The 18,725-nt window shown below is 41.1% G+C and overlaps 1 protein-coding gene across 3 annotated transcripts in view; it reads right to left on the reverse strand.

Moving 5' to 3' along the window:
* PLEKHA8 (pleckstrin homology domain containing A8) overlaps positions 1 to 18,725 on the reverse strand; it is a 114,467-nt gene that overhangs the window by 65,940 nt on the left and 29,802 nt on the right. For all 3 annotated transcript variants that reach the window (XR_003679825.2, XM_055084939.1, XM_024127171.3), the window contains exons 2-5: positions 6,692 to 6,808; positions 5,519 to 5,674; positions 3,994 to 4,118; positions 679 to 837 (exon numbers count right to left, since the gene is read on the reverse strand). Coding sequence is in view for 2 of the 3 variants with exons in the window: in XM_055084939.1 (XP_054940914.1) it covers positions 679 to 837; positions 3,994 to 4,118; positions 5,519 to 5,674; positions 6,692 to 6,808 (557 nt within the window). In the remaining variant the exon portion in view is untranslated. The remainder of the gene's footprint in view (positions 1 to 678; positions 838 to 3,993; positions 4,119 to 5,518; positions 5,675 to 6,691; positions 6,809 to 18,725) is intronic.

Here is an 18,725-nt window from a genome sequence, read left to right on the forward strand (position 1 = left end):
TGGGGTTCTTGCCCTTAAGGTAATTTCAATATAGAATAAGGCTAAAATAGGGGTATGTGTAGAGGAAGAACTCTTAGCCCAACTAAGGGATTCAGGGAAAGAGAGGTTAAATTTTGAAGGATGAATAAGAGCTAACCAGGGAAAGACAGGTGAGAAGGGCATTCTTGGTACTGGGAAATGGCCCAAAGAAGCAGGGGAGCTACAAGCAGTTAATACGTTCAAGCCAGGTTATGAAAAAGAAAGAGGTTGGTGATGTGGGAAGGGGCTAAGACGTTTTGACTTTAACCTGTAGGCAATGAGGGAGCCACTAAAAGGTTTAGGTAAAGTGGCCCAATTTACACTGCATGAACAGAAACACTGTAGGCTGCCTGGAAGAGTCGAGCTGAAGGCAACTAGTTAGAAGGCTATCACCAATCTCAGCAAGACTCCCTGGACAAGGAGGCTGGAGAGAAGAAACTAGCTACATCAGAGAAGAGACATATTCAGGTGGTAAAACTGCCAACACGAACTGACTGGATACAAGGGACTAAGGGCATATATAATACTGGACATAAAGGAAAGTCCACTACAAAAATGTCTTTATCAGTTGCCAAAGGGTGACGGAGAATTTAGCTCAGTATATCACTTTCTTAACTTTTCATCATGCCCTACTGCAGCCAAGCTGACGTGGTCTGTTACCTTGTTGGACTTGAGCATGGCCAGCTGAGGTGATCCTGGGGGAGTGCGATAGAGCAGCTCAGAAGTGAAGGCTGCGTTTGCGATCTGCATGCATTCTTCCAAAGTCTTCAGAAAAGTATTGCAGGTTGATTTCAGCAGAGTTCCCACATCAACTCCCTCCTACAAAACAACCAGAGTGAAGACTCCTTTACCTTGCCAAAAAGGAAAAAGCCCAGTTGTGGAACGTCCTTAGACGTTTTATCCATCTAATAACGGGTAATAACAATAATCATGTACCCGTCTATTTTGCTGGACAAATATGTGTATCAGTCATAAAAGAAAAAGACTGAGCAAGTCCAACTTATCTATTTATCATACTCAAGCCTTACCCTCAATCTGCCCTTCATGCTCACCCACCACTCCAACTGAAGGCAATGACTTCTCTCCACTCAACAACACTATATGACAGCAGTATGTCAGGTGCTAGGCGCTGAGCCCTTGTGGAGTTTGCAGTCTATAAGGGGTGGCAGACACCAAACAGAATCACGTGGACTGAACACCAGTGGGATCAATGGAAAAATGTCTCCCACTGTCTGAGTAAAAATGAAGTTCTAGAATAGAAGCATTAGAAACCACAAATCACACATTGTTTGCTTTCAGAATGAGTTTTTGGCTTTCAGTACAGATGAGTCTAAGAGGTTTCAGCAACTGGAATTATTCTGAATATCTAATCATTTTTTTCTCCAAGTTATTTCACTTGCTCAGGTTGTTTTTCCTCTGGATATTGATATTAATAAGTTGTTCAGGAAACTGAGGCTACCCTCTGACTAGAGAGTTTGGTAACCACATCTTAGTAGTATTAAAGTTACCAGATTGGGCCCAAGATGGAGTCACTCATGCTAAGTCTCACATCAGCAAACCAAAAACTTATCCAAGTTTCTATGCTGGGCTCTCCCAGAAAAGGCAGGCCTAGGTCAACCAATCAGTGCTTGCCTGCTCAGCACAAGTTAGCGTACTGACCTGGCTCCAAGACTTCCCTTTGCTCCATATAAGAAAAGTAACCCTGCTTTAACCATTCAGCAAATGCCCAGTATAACTTCCTTGTTCCTGCTCACTTTGGTCCATAAAGATCTCTAGCCTGGTACAGCTCTTCACAGCTCCTTTCTATCTGCTAGACTGGATGCTGCCCGATTTATGAATTGCTGAATAAAGCCAATTAGATCTTTAAATTTTACTCAGTTGAATTTTGTTCTTTAACCATAGCCTCTATATTTTCCTCAATTTTGTATTTCTAACAAGCTAGATGTTACTGGTCGTGAACCACTACTTTTCAGACACCAATTACAATGTGTGTTTTTTTCCCACACCACCAAGAAATTCTTGGACACCAGCCAGGTGTCTTACAATTCTGACACAATTTACCTGGAAATAGTGTCAGATCTCACAGGTTAAGCGCTCAGTCCTACAAGATTGCTCCCCATCCCCACTTCAGACACCAACGGCAAGTTCAGGGTGTCACTTGTGCTACTGACTGACCCACTCTAGACTGAAGATTCCAACAACCCCCTCTTTGTGTTTAATTACTTTGCCAGAGCAGCTCACAGAACTAAAAGAAACATTTAACTTATTAGGCTGCCAGTATATTATAAAAGGATATAACTCAGGAACAGCCAGATGGAAGAGATGCATAGGTCAAGGCATGTGGGAAGAGGCTTGGCACTTCCATGCTCCCTGAGTATGCCACTCTCCCCAGTCAACACATATTCACCAACTTAGCAGCTCTCCAAACCCCATGCTGTGGGTTATGGAAGCTTCGTTAAATGGGCACGATTGATTAAATCATTGGCCAAGGGTGACTGAAGTCAATCTTCAGTCCCTCTCCCCTCCCAGGAGGTGAGGGGGTAGGAATGAAAGTTCCAACCCTCTAATCACTTGCTTGGGTCTACAGTCAACCAGAGCCTCCATCCTTAGTATTTTCCAACAGTCACCTCATTAACATAACAAAGACACTTTTTTATCACCTGGAAATTCCAAGGGTTTTTTTTGGAGCTCTGTGCCAAAAACTGGACAAAGACCAAACATATATTTCTTATTATAAATCACAATATCATAACCACAGTTTCATTAGCAAGTTCCCAAGGCACTTACTATAAACACTTCCTAGAATTAAAAATTGCTGTGTTCACTTTTTCCCTTCCTACTAGACCAGGGCTTCTCTACCTTGGCATCACTGGCATTTGGGGCTGGCTTATTGGAGCAGGGGATATAGGGGGAGTGGCTCTCCTATCCACTGCAGATATTAAGAAGCATCCGGCCTCTACCCCTGAGATGCCAACAGCACTCCCTCAGTAGTGACAACCAAAAATGTCTCAGACATTGCCCAATGTCTCCTGAGGAGCAAAACTGTTCTGGGTTGAGAATCAATGCTCTAGGCTCTAACATCCCAAAAGCAGGACTGAAGTGTTTTGGTACCCCTCCCATCTCCCTCCCCCAGCACAGTATCTTGTACACAATAGGCAGTTGCTGAATGAGTAAGAGAGACCCCCCCAAAAGTGAATGAAAGTGAGTTAAACCACCTTTATTAGAAAAACTTAGAGCACATATATTACTAGTAGCATAGTGATAAACTACCTAAGAAAAGTAATTTAAAACCATTAATTATGATCTGCAGATTCTTCATTTTGTGGGCACTGTTTTTCAGATAACTTCTTTGAGAGCAGAGCAGAGACCCCTCTCTGGTTAATGTGAACTATTCAATACATAGCTTAACACTAGATAGATCTTTTAATATATGTTTTAGAATCAGTAAATAACAATTTCATTAAAAAATGATAAAAATCGCAATCCTTGCTGATGATGGAGAGAAATAAAGCTGTGTCTCTATCTTTGAAAGCACTAGTCTCTACTCAAGCAGAACATCTATTACGGTGAAATAAAATCCTGTTACAGTCTCATCAGAGGTGACAGATACATATTACTGACAGACATGATGCTGTCACCTTAGGAGCCACATGCGTAGTATAGACATGGCTCTGCTAGACAGCTAAGGCTATATTTTAGAAAGTTATGCAAACTGGGGAGACATATTTTAGTACATCAGTACTAAAGTTAAAAGTTCCAAAATTATCAATTAATTAATCCTGAATTCATCCCAGGAAGGAAAACTATATGCTTCCATATGCTGAAATGCACACACTTCTTCTCTTTGTTGAAGTCTGTCACTTTTTTTCTCTGAAAAACAGTAAATTCCAAGGTAGGGATTATGTGAGAAGAAGCAGCACCTGTAAGCAACATCTGGTGCTACTTGTCATGTGGCTAAGAAGAATGGTATTTTACCTCAGAATTGGACACACCAGTTGCGGTCACTTCTTTTGTTTTATCTACTTGCTGAACAAGAAGATCACAGTAGAGTCTTAGTTCCGACATTTTGGTTTTCAAGTTTTCAGTGTTTTCAGCAAACTCTAAATAACAAGATGATGAAAACGTAATTTAATTCCCAGAATAAATAACTGACATACTAGTTAGCATACTATACAGATAAGTGAAATATAATCTATGCCTAAAGTCAGATGTTTATAGTATGGGTTACAGATATGACATAATTGAAGTTATGGGAGCAAGAAAAAGAGAAAAAGGAGATTTCTAGTCTTCTGAAGTAATCTACATTATTTCTTGAGCCAACATATTTAATGATCACCAGTACAGGAAGGAGGAGACAGTATACCTCTGATCCACTTGTGTCAGAACTGGGAACAGTCAAGGGTTCAGGGTTTTGGTCTCAGTTCTGCCACAGTTTTCCTATCTGTAAAATGGGGTCACAGCTATCTATCCAGTGCTCAAAACTGGGAAACAGGTGTTCTGTAACATGCAATTACCACTAATAAGACAGCTTGTGAATTCAGAGGACTGGTCCAGAATGCTGCCTGGCAAGGCGAACAGCACCCTCTGCACACCTGCTGCTCCTTCATTAGCACGGCACTCCAGCCGTTCTGCCGCTGAGGGCTCGGCTACAATCATAACTGCCTCTGTTTTCTTCTACGTGAAAAAGCTGCACATTACCACCTGATCTGAGTCAGAGCTGACAGTGTCTAGAATTTGCTCTCGACTTAGCATTGAAAAACAACCAACAAATAGGTCATTTTACTGTGTCTACTTGAAGAGTTAAGCACATCTGCCATAGATGTCATGAGAAAGGTCCCCTGAAACACTTGTTCCCAGAGGCCCCTCTCTCCCACCAATCTTTTCAGGTGTACATTCGAGGCTGGGGGGCTGGGAAGGCAGAGCTCAGGCAGTAAGCCCTGGCACTCGTGACCCAGGCAAAATAGAAAGTTATGCCATGGTTCTCAGGAGACCTAATGATGTTGAGTTAATGAGCATTAAGCAGCAGCAACCTGACAATTAAGTATCCATCTACCCCAGGAACAGGGAGGGGAAAGCAGGGTGTTACTGCAGGAAATACTCAGATCCAAGGCTTCTCTGGCTCAGCTACTCTTTACCAAAAGTCAACTTTGTGCCAGACGAGGTACCTCATGGTAATCCTTCTAAGATAGGTAATTACCTCTTTTCAAAATATAAGGAAACTGAAGATTAGAGAGGTTAAGTGACCTATGTCAAGGTCACAAAGCCATGATTTGAATCCAGTTGTATCTGGCTCCAAAACCTGCATTCTTTCTACTATGACATGCTAAGAAAGAAGAGTCAGGTATAGACTGTTTAAGGTCCACTGAGATATACAGCACTTGCATGATATAAAAAGCTGGCTATGGCTAGGTGGTCAGAAGCAAGATAACAAATATGGGAACCCAGAGATGCCACTAGGTGATTCCCAGGGTTCCCAGTCCAGAGGACAATCAATACTTGCCTTTTTCTTTCTGGGTCCTGCTGTCTGTCAGGCAAGCCTTGGCTGACCCCAAGGCTACCAGCCACCGTTGTCTCTCAGCCACACTTCTGGCCTTCAGGTAGAAATATTGTTCCCCAGGGATTATCAGGTCCATGCGTGTGTTATCTACAGAATGAACTGGGAGCAAGGCATAGGGAGGTCAGAAACCCAGAAAAGCCCTACCTTGGTAGCCTCCACTCCACCCAAATTCTTGAGCTTAACTGGCGCGCCAGTCACTGAGAGCTTCTTCCAAGAGAGGATGTCAGCCCTTACTACTTCTCCTGGTTTATTTATCTCTTCCTAGAGGTCTCTGCTAATGGAGAGGGAAAACTCTGCAATTGGCTCCAAGGTCTCACCAGGACTTTGGCCTAAAAAAGAATCACCTAAATCTCTTTAGGATCGTTTATAAGAGGAGAGAGGAAAAATCTGTCTTCTGGTATGTATGTGTAAAGTATGCTGCTCTGCGGCCAAAAAGGCTTGATGCGAACAAGTAAGGATGTGCTCTTTATCTCCTTGGGTTATTGAAAAGCAATCAAGAACACAATATTTTTCCTTTCTACTTTCCTTCACTAGTCTTATCAAAAATGTGAGAATTCCCTTAGAACACTTTAGGAGAAGAAACAAGCAAGCCACACTCTCCTTCACCCCCCAAGCCCCATGCCCCAAATTCCCTTCTAGTCGGTTTCTGAGCCACATCCTCTCAGCATGTCTCAAGATTCTCAAAACCAAGAAGAAAAGGCTATTTGTAGGTCTGTTAGGTGTTTGCTTGTTTAGTTTTGAGCATGGTAGTGGTGGTGAGAAGGTGTGTATGTGTCGTGATTTAAACATAGAAGTGTTTGATGTTGCAATAAAAAGACAAATAAGCTTAGCAAACTGCCACAAGCCGAGGTGAGCAGGTGACTAAGGAATGAGTACTAGATGTGTGGTTAATAAGCACATTGCTCTCATTTATTCTGACTACCTCTAAACCAACCTCCTTGTAAAAACTCGCTGCAGTTTTAGGCCTTACTTGTAAGACTTTTTCTGGGGGACATAACATTATATATCTTTATACTATGGGAGCAGCAGAGAAAGGCACACAGAAGCCAGTGTTTTTTTTATTTTGGGGGAGAAACAGAAAGAAAAATAAAACCTGCAAGTGTCTTGGCTTCTCACCTTGAATTTCACACACCGCCATCTGGATACTCCCTTTGCAACCTTTCCAAGCATCTTCAGGAGAATCATAATAAGATAATATTCCCCCACAGAGAAGGAACCACCGAGGCTGCCAACCTGAAAACAGAAGCAAGAGCATGGTCTCAATTACTGCTTCCCAAGACAAAGGAATAGGATCTAACAAAGGATGCTGGATTCTAGCTCCAAGGAACTTACACTCTGGGGGAAAATTCTAGGGAAAGAAATAAGTTAGAAAAGATCTGTATGTTTGATCTCATTTTTGCATAGAAGTCTGGAAGGATCAGCAATAAATATGGTGATGATTCTCTAGGTAATGGGATTACTTATGATTTTTATTCCTTTTTCCCCCTAATACAGTACTAGTAACCTTTGGTTTTTACTTTTTCTAAGATAAAAGATTATTATTTTCCAAAGATTATTGTTAACATACTTGCTCTCCTCCCCTCTGGTTAAGAAAAATTATTCCAAACCTAGAAATGAGATAAAAGATTATGCTGCCCTTTCAACATCATACGAAGTGCTGTCTAATAAGCCTGCATAGGGTCATATGTTCCCTAAGGAAAGATAACTTTAACTTACTATTTGGTATTGATCCAATGAAATGGAATAATCTTAAAACATTCAAGGGCTTAACTACTTTTACTTCACAGCATTTCAGGGGACGAACCATATTCAGTGGAAACACACATCTTATCTAGTCCTCTCACACAACCTATGTTCTAGTCAAACCAAACTTACTTGCTGTATGCCTGCCTCAGGGCTTTTCCTCAAACTGGATCTTCTTCCTAAAATGTCATCCCTGACTACCTCTGCATAAGCCTTGTTAGTCTCCTCATCAGATGTATTTTTTCTTTCTCTGAAATGCCATAGCCTTTTAAGGATACACTTTTCTCACTAGACTCTTCTACAGCTGAGACAGCTGGAGCGAAGGTTGGTAGGCGCTTTGTGCAGAGCCCCAAGGGCTGCTCAGGTACATACCTGATGGGCCCTTGGGAACTGATTCACACCAGCTAAATACGTAAGTCACCAATTGATGTCAAAGTAGTATTGTTAGGGAACCACTAACTGAAACCGCCCACCCTGGCCAGGCAGAATAATAACTGCTTGCATGAGTTATCTCACAACAGGAGGTCTCAATAAGAAACACGGAACCGACCAGCTACTACCAGCTGGCAGAAATCAGAAGGGGCCAAAAGGAGGGAGGAGATGCCAGCCATAATATGTCCTGCCGACATCCCAGAAACCCTGACGCTGGAAACCACCTTGACAGAGAGATGCTTGCGTCACCAGGAATTGGACCAAATATGGTCACAAGCAAGATGACTGGCCAGAGACAACCCAGGAAGCTAACCCCATTACCATAAAACCTGAGGTGTGAGCTACGTGGCAGAGCAGTTCTCCTGGGTTTCCTTTCCCCGCTGCTCTCCCCCCGGGGGGCTCCTTCCCAATAAAGTCTTTTGCTTTGTCAGCATGTGTGTCTCCTCGGACAATTCATTCCTGGGTGTTAGACAAGAGCCCACTCTTGGGCCCTGGAAGGGGTCCCCCTTCTGGTAACAGCATCAATTTATTACGTTATAACAGAAGATTAGTACACATCCTGGAGCACCCATAGCCTAAGATCATAGTTCAGGGAAACTTACATTTTTAATCAGGAGGCTGAATGGTCAGCACTAAATCTAAGCTCAGGCACAGGAGTTAGGTGGCAGGCGAGATGTTTCACTCATCATTTACTTCATCAGGGTCTGCTTTCTAGGAAACAGAACACTCAGGCCTGCTCAGGTACCACATCTATCACTTCCTTAAACAAAACTGGATAAAGACCAACTCTCAATATCTACCCTCATACCAGTCACTGAAATATCCTTTCCTAAAAGCCTTCTCAACCAAAGATGAGTAATGTATTCCACAACTATGGCTTATGTTCCTCTTATTCCATCTTATACTGGGGACTTCCTTCCCAGTGATGAACCTAGACCCTTTACTGGACATCAGGAGCCCCACGGCCTTATCTCAACACCCCCACAAGTTGATTACTGGCTAGAAAACCTCCTGGGGTGAACTTGAAAATTTTATTTCAGAAGGTGATGCTTCCTGACCTTGGCTTCATATTCTACGGAAACACAAACCCGAAGGCTACTATTTTTGGCACAAACATTACAATCCAGGAAATCGAACTGATCATCAGATTGTCTTGTTGAGTAGATAATCAACACTCCTGGAGTCAGATATTATTAGTGATATTTTAGCCCTTTGCAAGAGAGTCATTACTTATACCTTACGCCATCTCCCCTCACTGAAACAGAAGAATCAATTCCTAAGAATCTGAGAAACGGAAAGGGCCTTTGAAATCACCTAGTCCAACCAGCTCATTTTACAGAGAAGGAAACTAATCCCAGGTCGATTAAGTGACCTATCTAAGGTCACACAGGAAGTACACAACAGAGTTGGGAAGAAAACTATGTCTTTCTAACACTGTCCCTCCTGGCATAACAACCCCCAAACCTTGACTCCCCATTGCTAGAAAGCTATCCTGGTATAGAACAGTAGCATCTTCTCCCTTACAGCTCAACTCCCATGATTATGTTTGGTGTGAACACTCTCCAAATCCACTATGACTCTCAAGTAGAGGGAGTTCAGCATACCCTCAATTATCATATTTTATCAAATTTAGGACCCCATCTGTATTAGTCTTGGTTCTCCAAAGAAACATAACCAATAATATGTATGTATATCTATTTATAATTTATTATAAGGAATTGGCTCATGCAATTATAGAGGCTGAAAAATTCCAAGATCTGCAGTCAGCAAGCTAGAGAATCAGGAGAGCCAATTTGTAATTCCAGTCCAAAAGTCATCAGGCTTGAGACCCAAGAAGAGCCAGTGTTTCAGTGAGACTGAGAAAACAGGAAAAGACCAGTATCCCAGCTCAACAATCAAGCAGGAAGAGTTACCCCTTACTCAGCCTTTTTGTTCTATTTAGGTCTTTGACTGGATGAGATCCACTCACATTAGGGAAAGCGATTTATTTTACTCAGTCTATCAGTTCAAATGTTAATCTTATCCAGAAACACCCTCAGACACACCCAGAATGATGTTAGGTCAAATGTCTGGGCACCCCATGGCCCAGGCAAGTTGACACAAAAAATTAACCATCACACACCATTAATTTGAAGATAAACTAAAATATCTGCATGTGATGTGACCGACAAGGCTTAATTTCCAAAATACACAAATACCTCATACAACTCAATAACAAAAAACAAACAACCCAATCAAAAAATGGGCAGAAGACCTAAACAGTCATTTCTCCAAAGAAGACATACAGATGACCAATAGGCACATGAAAAGATGCTCAACATCGCTAATTATCAGAGAAATAAAAATCAAAACTACCATGAGGTATCACCTCACACCAGTCAGAATGGCCATCATTAAAAAGTCTACAAATAATAAATGCTGGAGAGGGTGTGGAGAAAAGGGAACCCCTGCTACACTGATGGTGGGAATGTAAATTGGTGCAGCCACTATGGAAAACAGTATGGAGGTTTCTTAAAAAACTAAAAACAGAGTTACCGTATGATCCAGCAATCCCACTCCTGGGCATATATCTGGAAAAAAGTCGAATTCAAAAAGCTACATGCAGCCCTATGTTCACAGCAGCACTATTTACAATAGCCAAGACATGGAAGCAACCTAAATGTCCATCGACAGATGAATGTATAAAGAAGATGTGGTGTGTATACACACACACACACACACACACACACACACACACACACACACACACACACTGGAATACTACTCAGCCATAAAAAGAATGAAAAATTCCATTTACAGCTACATGGATGGACCTAGAGATTATCATACTAAGTGAAGTTAATCAGACAGAGAAAGACAAATATCATATGATATCACTTATGTGTGAAATCTAAAATAAGATATGAATGAACTCACAAAACAGAAACAGACTCTCAGACCTAGAAAACAAACTTATGGTTATCAAAGGGGAAAGGGGGTGGGGGAGGGATAAATTAGGAGTTTGGGATTAGCAGATGCAAACTACTGTATAGAAAATAGATAAACAGCAAGGTCCTAATGTATAGCACAGGGAACTGTATTCAATATCTCTTCTAACAACCTATAATGGAAAAGAATATGTAAAAGAAAAAATATATATATAACTGAATCACTTTGCTGTATACCAGAAACTAACACATTGTAAATCAATTATACTTCAATTTAAAAAAAACAACAAAAAATAACCTGCCCATTAAGCAATGACATGATACTCATTCTCAGATGCTTCCTGACTTCAGAGCTGTTGGAATGTGAAAAAAAATGCCTAAAAATTGAAAAAATCTGGTATAAACTAGGTTTATCTTACAGGAATCTGAAAAATGTTAAATAACCCAAACACACACACACACACACACACACACACACACACACACACACAGAGCACAGCTGCAATATATTTTAAAAGTAGCTTGTAAATGATAATAGTAACTGAAATAATACCTTCTCTGTAATAGGTTCTGTATTTATCTAGGAAAAGTTATAATGACATTAAAAGAGTTTCAATTATTTTATTCTGTAGTTTGTAACTATAAAAACTATGACCAAGAAAAACTTTTCCGTAAAGCATAAAGTTCCTAGAATTTCAGAAGGCATGTTAAGAGACGACAGAAGTTTCATTCCCATTATCTGAGATTTAATGGCAGAGCAATGGAGAGTCCAGAGTAATGCAGAGACACACTGCTCTTTCACAATGTACAGTCCTGGGAAGCTCAGATACAGCTCAGGAATGATGGATGAATTGCATGAGAAAAGAGGCATGCATGATGAAGAGGCCATTAATGCACTTCCTGTTTTAAATTAATCTGCTGTTACCTTGCTTTGGGTGATAGCTAATTTTATGTATGAACTTGACTGGCCGACCAGATGCTCAGATAGCTGGTAAACCATTATTTCTGGGTGTGTCTGTGAGGGGGTCTCTGGGAGATATTAGCATTTGGATCAGCAGACTGAGTAAAGATTGCCATCACCTATGCGGGTGGACATCATCCAATCTAATGAGGGCCTGAGTAGAACAGAAAGGCAGAGGAAGGGTGAATCTCCTCTCTCTGCCTGAGCTGCAACATCCATCTTCTCCTGCCCTGGGACACTGGTGCTCCTCATTCTTGGGCTTTTAGACTCAGACCAGGACTTGAACCATCCACCACCCTCGATTCTCAGGCCTGTAAACTCAGACTGAATTGTGTTACCAGCCTTCCTGGTTCTCCAGCTTGCTGAGAAAAGACTGTAGGGCTTCATAATCTCCATAACTGCATGAGCCAATTCCTATCATAAATCTCCTCATATGTATATATATGGTTCTGTTTCTCTGGAGAACCTTAATACACTTGAAAATGATAAAATATTCAAGGTAACAAAAGAGCAGATGAAAACTGTGGGTTTATACCAGTCCCTGATCCATTCAATTACCATTAGACTACCTTGCAGTCCAACCCTACTCCCTTTTCTTTGCCATCCCTTACTAGAGATGGAAAGCAGTGTCAGCCAAACTCCCTGCTTAGAAGATTAGGCAAGAAACTTCCATGAGCAGGGAAAAGTTTTAGCTCATATAAGCTACTGCTGCCAGGGATGGGCTAGGGGGATAAAGTATTTAAATGCCAATTTCACATATTTTGTATTATCTTGGATTATTTCACTATAGAAGGTACAGTGGACATTTATTTTTGGCAACCCAGCATCCACCTCCCACGTTTCTGTTCCTGAAAACCCCCTTCTCCACACTCTATCCATGTAGTTTGGGTTGGGCTGACTAGCCCCAGGGTGGGCCTGTGATTCAGGCTTAAATGGAGCTTCACATCCCCTTTCCTCAATGATATGTTCCAAGACAGGCAAGGGACCCAATCAGAAATAATTCTGGGACTTTTGCTGGGACTGGGGAAATGTGGAAAGAAATGGAGACTGTCTCTCTTTTTTCTCTGGTCTCAAAGATGTTTACCTGGAGCTTCTGGAAGTCATTTTGCCATCACATGGATCTAAACATGATTTACACATACAAGGAAAGTGGGTGGGAGGATTTGAGGGGGGCAGGGAAAGGAAGCAAATCTAGATGACATTTTTTGAACACTTCGACCAGACTGTGTAATACCTATAGATAAGATACCCTCTGGACTTTTCAGTTACATGGACTAATAGATGTCCATTTTTCACGTCAACCCTAAGTTGGATTTTTCTGTACTATTTCTAAGGTATCACACGATTATCTCACTACATGTATAAAAAGCATTTGACAGAATCTAATACCCTTTCATAATAAAAACTCTTAACAAACTAGGTATAGAAGGGAACTTCTTCAACCTGACAAAGGCATCTACAAAATACCCACAGCTAACATCATACTCAATGACAAAAGACTGGATGTTTTTCCCCTGAGATCAGGAATAAGATAAAGATGCTTGCTTTCACCACTTCTATTCAACACTGCATTGGAGATTCTAGCCAGGGCAATTAGACTACAAAAGGCATCCAGATAGGAAGGGAAGAAGCAAATCTACCTCTATTCAAAGACATGCTCCTGTATATTAAAAAAAAAAAAAAAAAAAAAAAAAAATGGGAATCCACTTAAAAAACTATTAGAATAAATGAGTTCAGAAAAGTTGCAAGATATAAGACCAATACACGAGGAAGACCTTCAAGACTGCAGAGGAGTAAGACGTGCATATCACCTTCCTCCTCACAAACCTTTTGCTGGGACTGGGGAAATGTGGAAAGAAATGGAGACTGTCTCTCTTTTTTCTCTGGTCTCAAAGATGTTTACCTGGAGCTTCTGGAAGTCATTTTGCCATCACATGGATCTAAACATGATTTACACATACAAGGAAAGTGGGTGGGAGGATTTGAGGGGGGCAGGGAAAGGAAGCAAATCTAGATGACATTTTTTGAACACTTCGACCAGACTGTGTAATACCTATAGATAAGATACCCTCTGGACTTTTCAGTTACATGGACTAATAGATGTCCATTTTTCACGTCAACCCTAAGTTGGATTTTTCTGTACTATTTCTAAGGTATCACACGATTATCTCACTACATGTATAAAAAGCATTTGACAGAATCTAATACCCTTTCATAATAAAAACTCTTAACAAACTAGGTATAGAAGGGAACTTCTTCAACCTGACAAAGGCATCTACAAAATACCCACAGCTAACATCATACTCAATGACAAAAGACTGGATGTTTTTCCCCTGAGATCAGGAATAAGATAAAGATGCTTGCTTTCACCACTTCTATTCAACACTGCATTGGAGATTCTAGCCAGGGCAATTAGACTACAAAAGGCATCCAGATAGGAAGGGAAGAAGCAAATCTACCTCTATTCAAAGACATGCTCCTGTATATTAAAAAAAAAAAAAAAAAAAAAAAAAAAAATGGGAATCCACTTAAAAAACTATTAGAATAAATGAGTTCAGAAAAGTTGCAAGATATAAGACCAATACACGAGGAAGACCTTCAAGACTGCAGAGGAGTAAGACGTGCATATCACCTTCCTCCTCACAAACACATCAAAAATACATCTACATGTGGAACAGCTCCTATAGAACACCTACTGAACACTGGCAGAAGACCTCAGACTTCCCAAAAGGCAAGAAACTCTGCACGTACCTAGGTAGGGCAAAAGAAAAAAAGGAAAAACAGAGACAAAAGAATAGGCACGTGACCTGCATGTCTGGGAGGGAGCTGTGAAGCAGGAAAACTTTCCACACACTAGGGGGCACCCTCACTGGTGGAGACATGGGGTGGCGGGGGCGGGGAGGCTTTGGAGTCTCGGAGGAGAGCGCAGTAACAGGGGTGCAGAGGGCAAAGCAGAGGGATTCCCACACAGAGGATCGGTGCCGACCAGCACTCACCAGCCTGAGAGGCTTGTCTGCTCATCCGCTGGGGTGGCTGGGGGCTGGGAGCTGAGGCTCGGGCTTTGGAGGTCAGATCCCAGGGAGAGGACTGGGGTTGGCTGCGTGAACACAGCCTGAAGGGGGCTAGTGTGCCACAGCTAGCCGCAAGGGAGTCCAGGAAAAAGTCTCAAACTGCCTAAGAGGAAAGAGACCACTGTTTCAGGGTGCGCGAAGAGAGGGGATTCAGAGCACCGCCTAAACGAGCTCAAGAGATGGGCGCGAGCCACGTCTATCAATGCGGACCCCAGAGATGGGCATGAGTTGCTAAGGCTGCTGCTGCAGCCACCAAGAAGCCTGTGTGCAAGCACAGGTCACTATCTGTACCTCTCTTCCCGGGAGGCTGTGCAGCCCGCCACTGCCAGGGTCCTGTGACCCAGGTACAACTTCTCCGGGAGAACACATGGCATGTCTCAGGATGGTGCAATGTCACGCTGGCCTCTGCCGCCACAGGGTTGCCCCGCATTCCGTACCCTGCCCTCCACCCAGCCTGAGTGAGGCAGAGCCCCCTAATCAGCTGCTCCTTTAACCCCCTGTTGTCTGAGCGAAGAACAGACACACTTAGAAGACCTACACGCAGAGGCAGGTCCAAAACCAAATCTGAACCCCGGGAGCTGTGCGAACAAAGAAGAGAAAGGGAAATATCTCCCCGAAGCCTTGGGAGCAGCGGATTAAATCTCCACGATCAACCTGATGTACCCTGCATGTCTGGAATATCTGAATAGACAATGAATCATCCCAAATTGAGGAGGTGGACTTTGGGAGCAACTGTAGGCTTCAGGTTTGCTTTCTGTGTCTTATTTGTTTCTGGTTTTATGTTTATCTTAGTTTAGTATTTAGAGCCTATTATCATTAGTAGATTTGTTTATTGATTTGGTTTCTCTCTTCCTTTTTTATATATACATATATATTTTTTTCTTTTTCTCTTTTTGTGAGTGTGTATGTGCATGCTTCTTTGTGTGATTCTATCTGTATAGGTTTGCTTTTACCATTTGTCCTAGGGTTCTGTCTGTCCGTTTTCTTTTAGTATAGTTTTTAGCACTTGTTATCACTGGTGGATTTGTTTATTGGTTTGGCTGCTATCTTTTTTTTTTAATTACTTTTTAAAACTTTTAACCATTTTTTAAAACTTTTGACTTTAATAACTTTACTTATTTCTATTTCTTGTTTTTTCTTTTTTTTCCCCCTTTTCTTCTGAGCCATGTGGCTGACAGAGTGTTGGTGCTTCGGCCGGGTGTCAGGCCTGAGCCGCTGAGGTGGGAGAGTCGAGTTCAGGACACTGGTCCACCAGAGACCTCCCAGCCCCTTATAATATCAATCAGCGAAAGCTCTCCCAGAGACCTCCGTCTCAACACTAAGACCCAGCTCCACTCAACGACCAGCAATCTCCATTGCAGGACACCCCATGCCAAACAACTATCAAGACAGGAACACAACACCACCCATTGGCATAGAGGCTGCCTAAAATCATACTAAGTTCACAGAAACCCAAAAACACACGACCGGATGTGGTCCTGCACACCAGAAAGACAAGTACCAGCCTCATCCACCAGAACACAGGCACAAGTCCCACCCACCAGGAAGCCTACACTTGCACTGAACCAACCTTACCCAAGGGGGGCAGACACCAAAAACAATGGGAACTACGAACCTGCAGCCTGCGAAAAGGAGACCCCAAACACAGTAAGTTAAGCAAAATGAGAAGACAGAAAAATAAATAGCAGATGAAGGACCAAGGTGAAAACCCACCAGACCAAATGAAGGGAAATAGGCAGTCTACCTGAAAAAGAATTCAGAGTAATGATAGTAAAGATGATCCAAAATCTTGGAAATAGAATGGAAAAAATACAAGAAATGTTTAACAAGGACCTAGAAGAACGAAAGTGCAAACAAACAATGATGAACAACACAATATATGAAATTTAAAATGTTCTACAAGGAATCAATAGCAGAATAACTGAGGCAGAGATCTCATTCAGATTCGATGGAGAAATTAAAATCTTTACAGACAAGCAAAAGCTAACAGAATTCAGCACCACCAGACCAGCTTTACAACAAATGCTAAAGGAACTTCTCTAGGCAGGAAACACAAAGAAAAGACCTACAATAACAAACCCAAAACAATTATGAAAATGGTAATTGGAACATACATATTGATAATTACCTTAAATGTAAATGGATTAAATGCTCCAACCAAAAGACACAGACTGGCTGAATGGATACAAAAACAAGACCTGTATATATGCTGCCTACAAGAGACCCACTTCAGACCTAGGGACACAGACAGACTGAAAGTGAGGGGATGGAAAAAGATATTCCATGCAAATGGAAATCAAAAGAAAGCTGGAGTAGCAATTCTTATATCAGACTAAATAGACTTTAAAATAAATACTATTACAAGAGACAAAGGAGGACACTACATAATGATCAAGGGATCAATCCAAGAAGAAGATATAAGAATTGTAAATATTTATGCACCCAACATAGAAGCACCTCAATACATAGGACAAATGCTAATAGCCGTTAAGGAGGAAATCGACAGTAACACACTAATAGAAGGTGACTTTAACAGCCCACTTTCACCAATGGACAGATCATCCAAAATGAAAATAAATAAGGAAACAAGCTTTAAATGACACATGAAACAAGATGGACTTAACTGATATTTATAGGACATCCCATCCAAAAAGAACAGAATACACTTTCTTCTCGAGTGCTCATGGAACATTCTCCCAGATAGATCATATCTTGGGTCACAAATCAAGCTTCGGTAAACTTACGAATACCAAAATCATATCAAGTATCTGTTCTGACCACAATGCTACGAGACTAGACATCAATTACAGGAAAAAAAGTGTAAAAAATTCAAACACATGGAGGCTAAACAATACATTACTTAAAAACCAAGAGATGACTGAAGAAATCAAGGAGGAAAAAAAAAAGTACCTAAAAACAAATGATAATGAAAACATGATGGCCCAAAACCTATGGGATGCAGCAAAAGCAGTTCTAAGAGGGAAGTTTATAGCAATACAATCCTACTTCAAAAAACAAGAAACATCTTAAATAAACAACCTAACCTTACACCTAAACCAATTAGAGAAAAAAAAAAACAAACCAAAGTTAGCAGAAGGAAAGCAATCATAAATATCAGATCAGAAATAAATGAAAAAGAAATGAAGGAAATGACAGCAAAGATCAATACAACTAAAAGCTGGTTCTTTGACAAGATAAACAAAATTGATAAACCATTAGCCAGACTCATCAAGTAAAAAGGGAGAAGAGTTAACAGAATTAGAAATGAAAAAGGAGAAGTAACAACTGACACTACACAAATACAAAGGATCCCAGGACCAGATGGCTTCACATGCGAATTCTATCAAACATTTAGAGAACAGCTAACACCTACCCTTCTCAAACTTCTAAAAAATATAGCAGAGGGAGAAACACTCCCAAAGTCATTCTCCAAAGCCACAATCACTGTGACACCAAAACCAGAGAAAGATGTAACAAAGAAAGAAAACTAAAGGCCAATATCACTGATGAACATAGATTCCAAAATACTCAAAATACTAGCAAACAGAATCCAAAAGCACAGTAAAAGAATCATACACCATGATCAAGTGGGGTTTACCCAGGAATGCAAGGATTCTTCAATATATGCAAATCAATCACTGTGATAAACCATACTTACCTCAACATAATAAAGGCCATATATGACAAACCCATAGCCAACATACTTCTCAATGGTGAAAAACTGGAAACATTTCCACTAAGATCAGGAACAAGATAAGGTTGCCCACTCTCACCACTATTATTCAATAAAGTTTTGGAATTCTTAGCCACAGCAATCAGAGAAGAAAAAGAAATAAAAGGAATCCAAATTGGAAAACAAGAAGTAAAACTGTCACTGTTTGCAGATGACATGATACTATATGTAGAGAATCCTAAAGATGCTACCAGAAAATTACTACAGCTAATCAATGAATTTGGTAAAGTAGCAGGATACAAAATTAATGCACAGAAATCTCTTGCATTCCTATACACTAACA

This window comes from Physeter macrocephalus, chromosome 5, assembly GCF_002837175.3.
Source record: "Physeter macrocephalus isolate SW-GA chromosome 5, ASM283717v5, whole genome shotgun sequence".
Classification (NCBI taxonomy): domain Eukaryota; kingdom Metazoa; phylum Chordata; class Mammalia; order Artiodactyla; family Physeteridae; genus Physeter; species Physeter macrocephalus.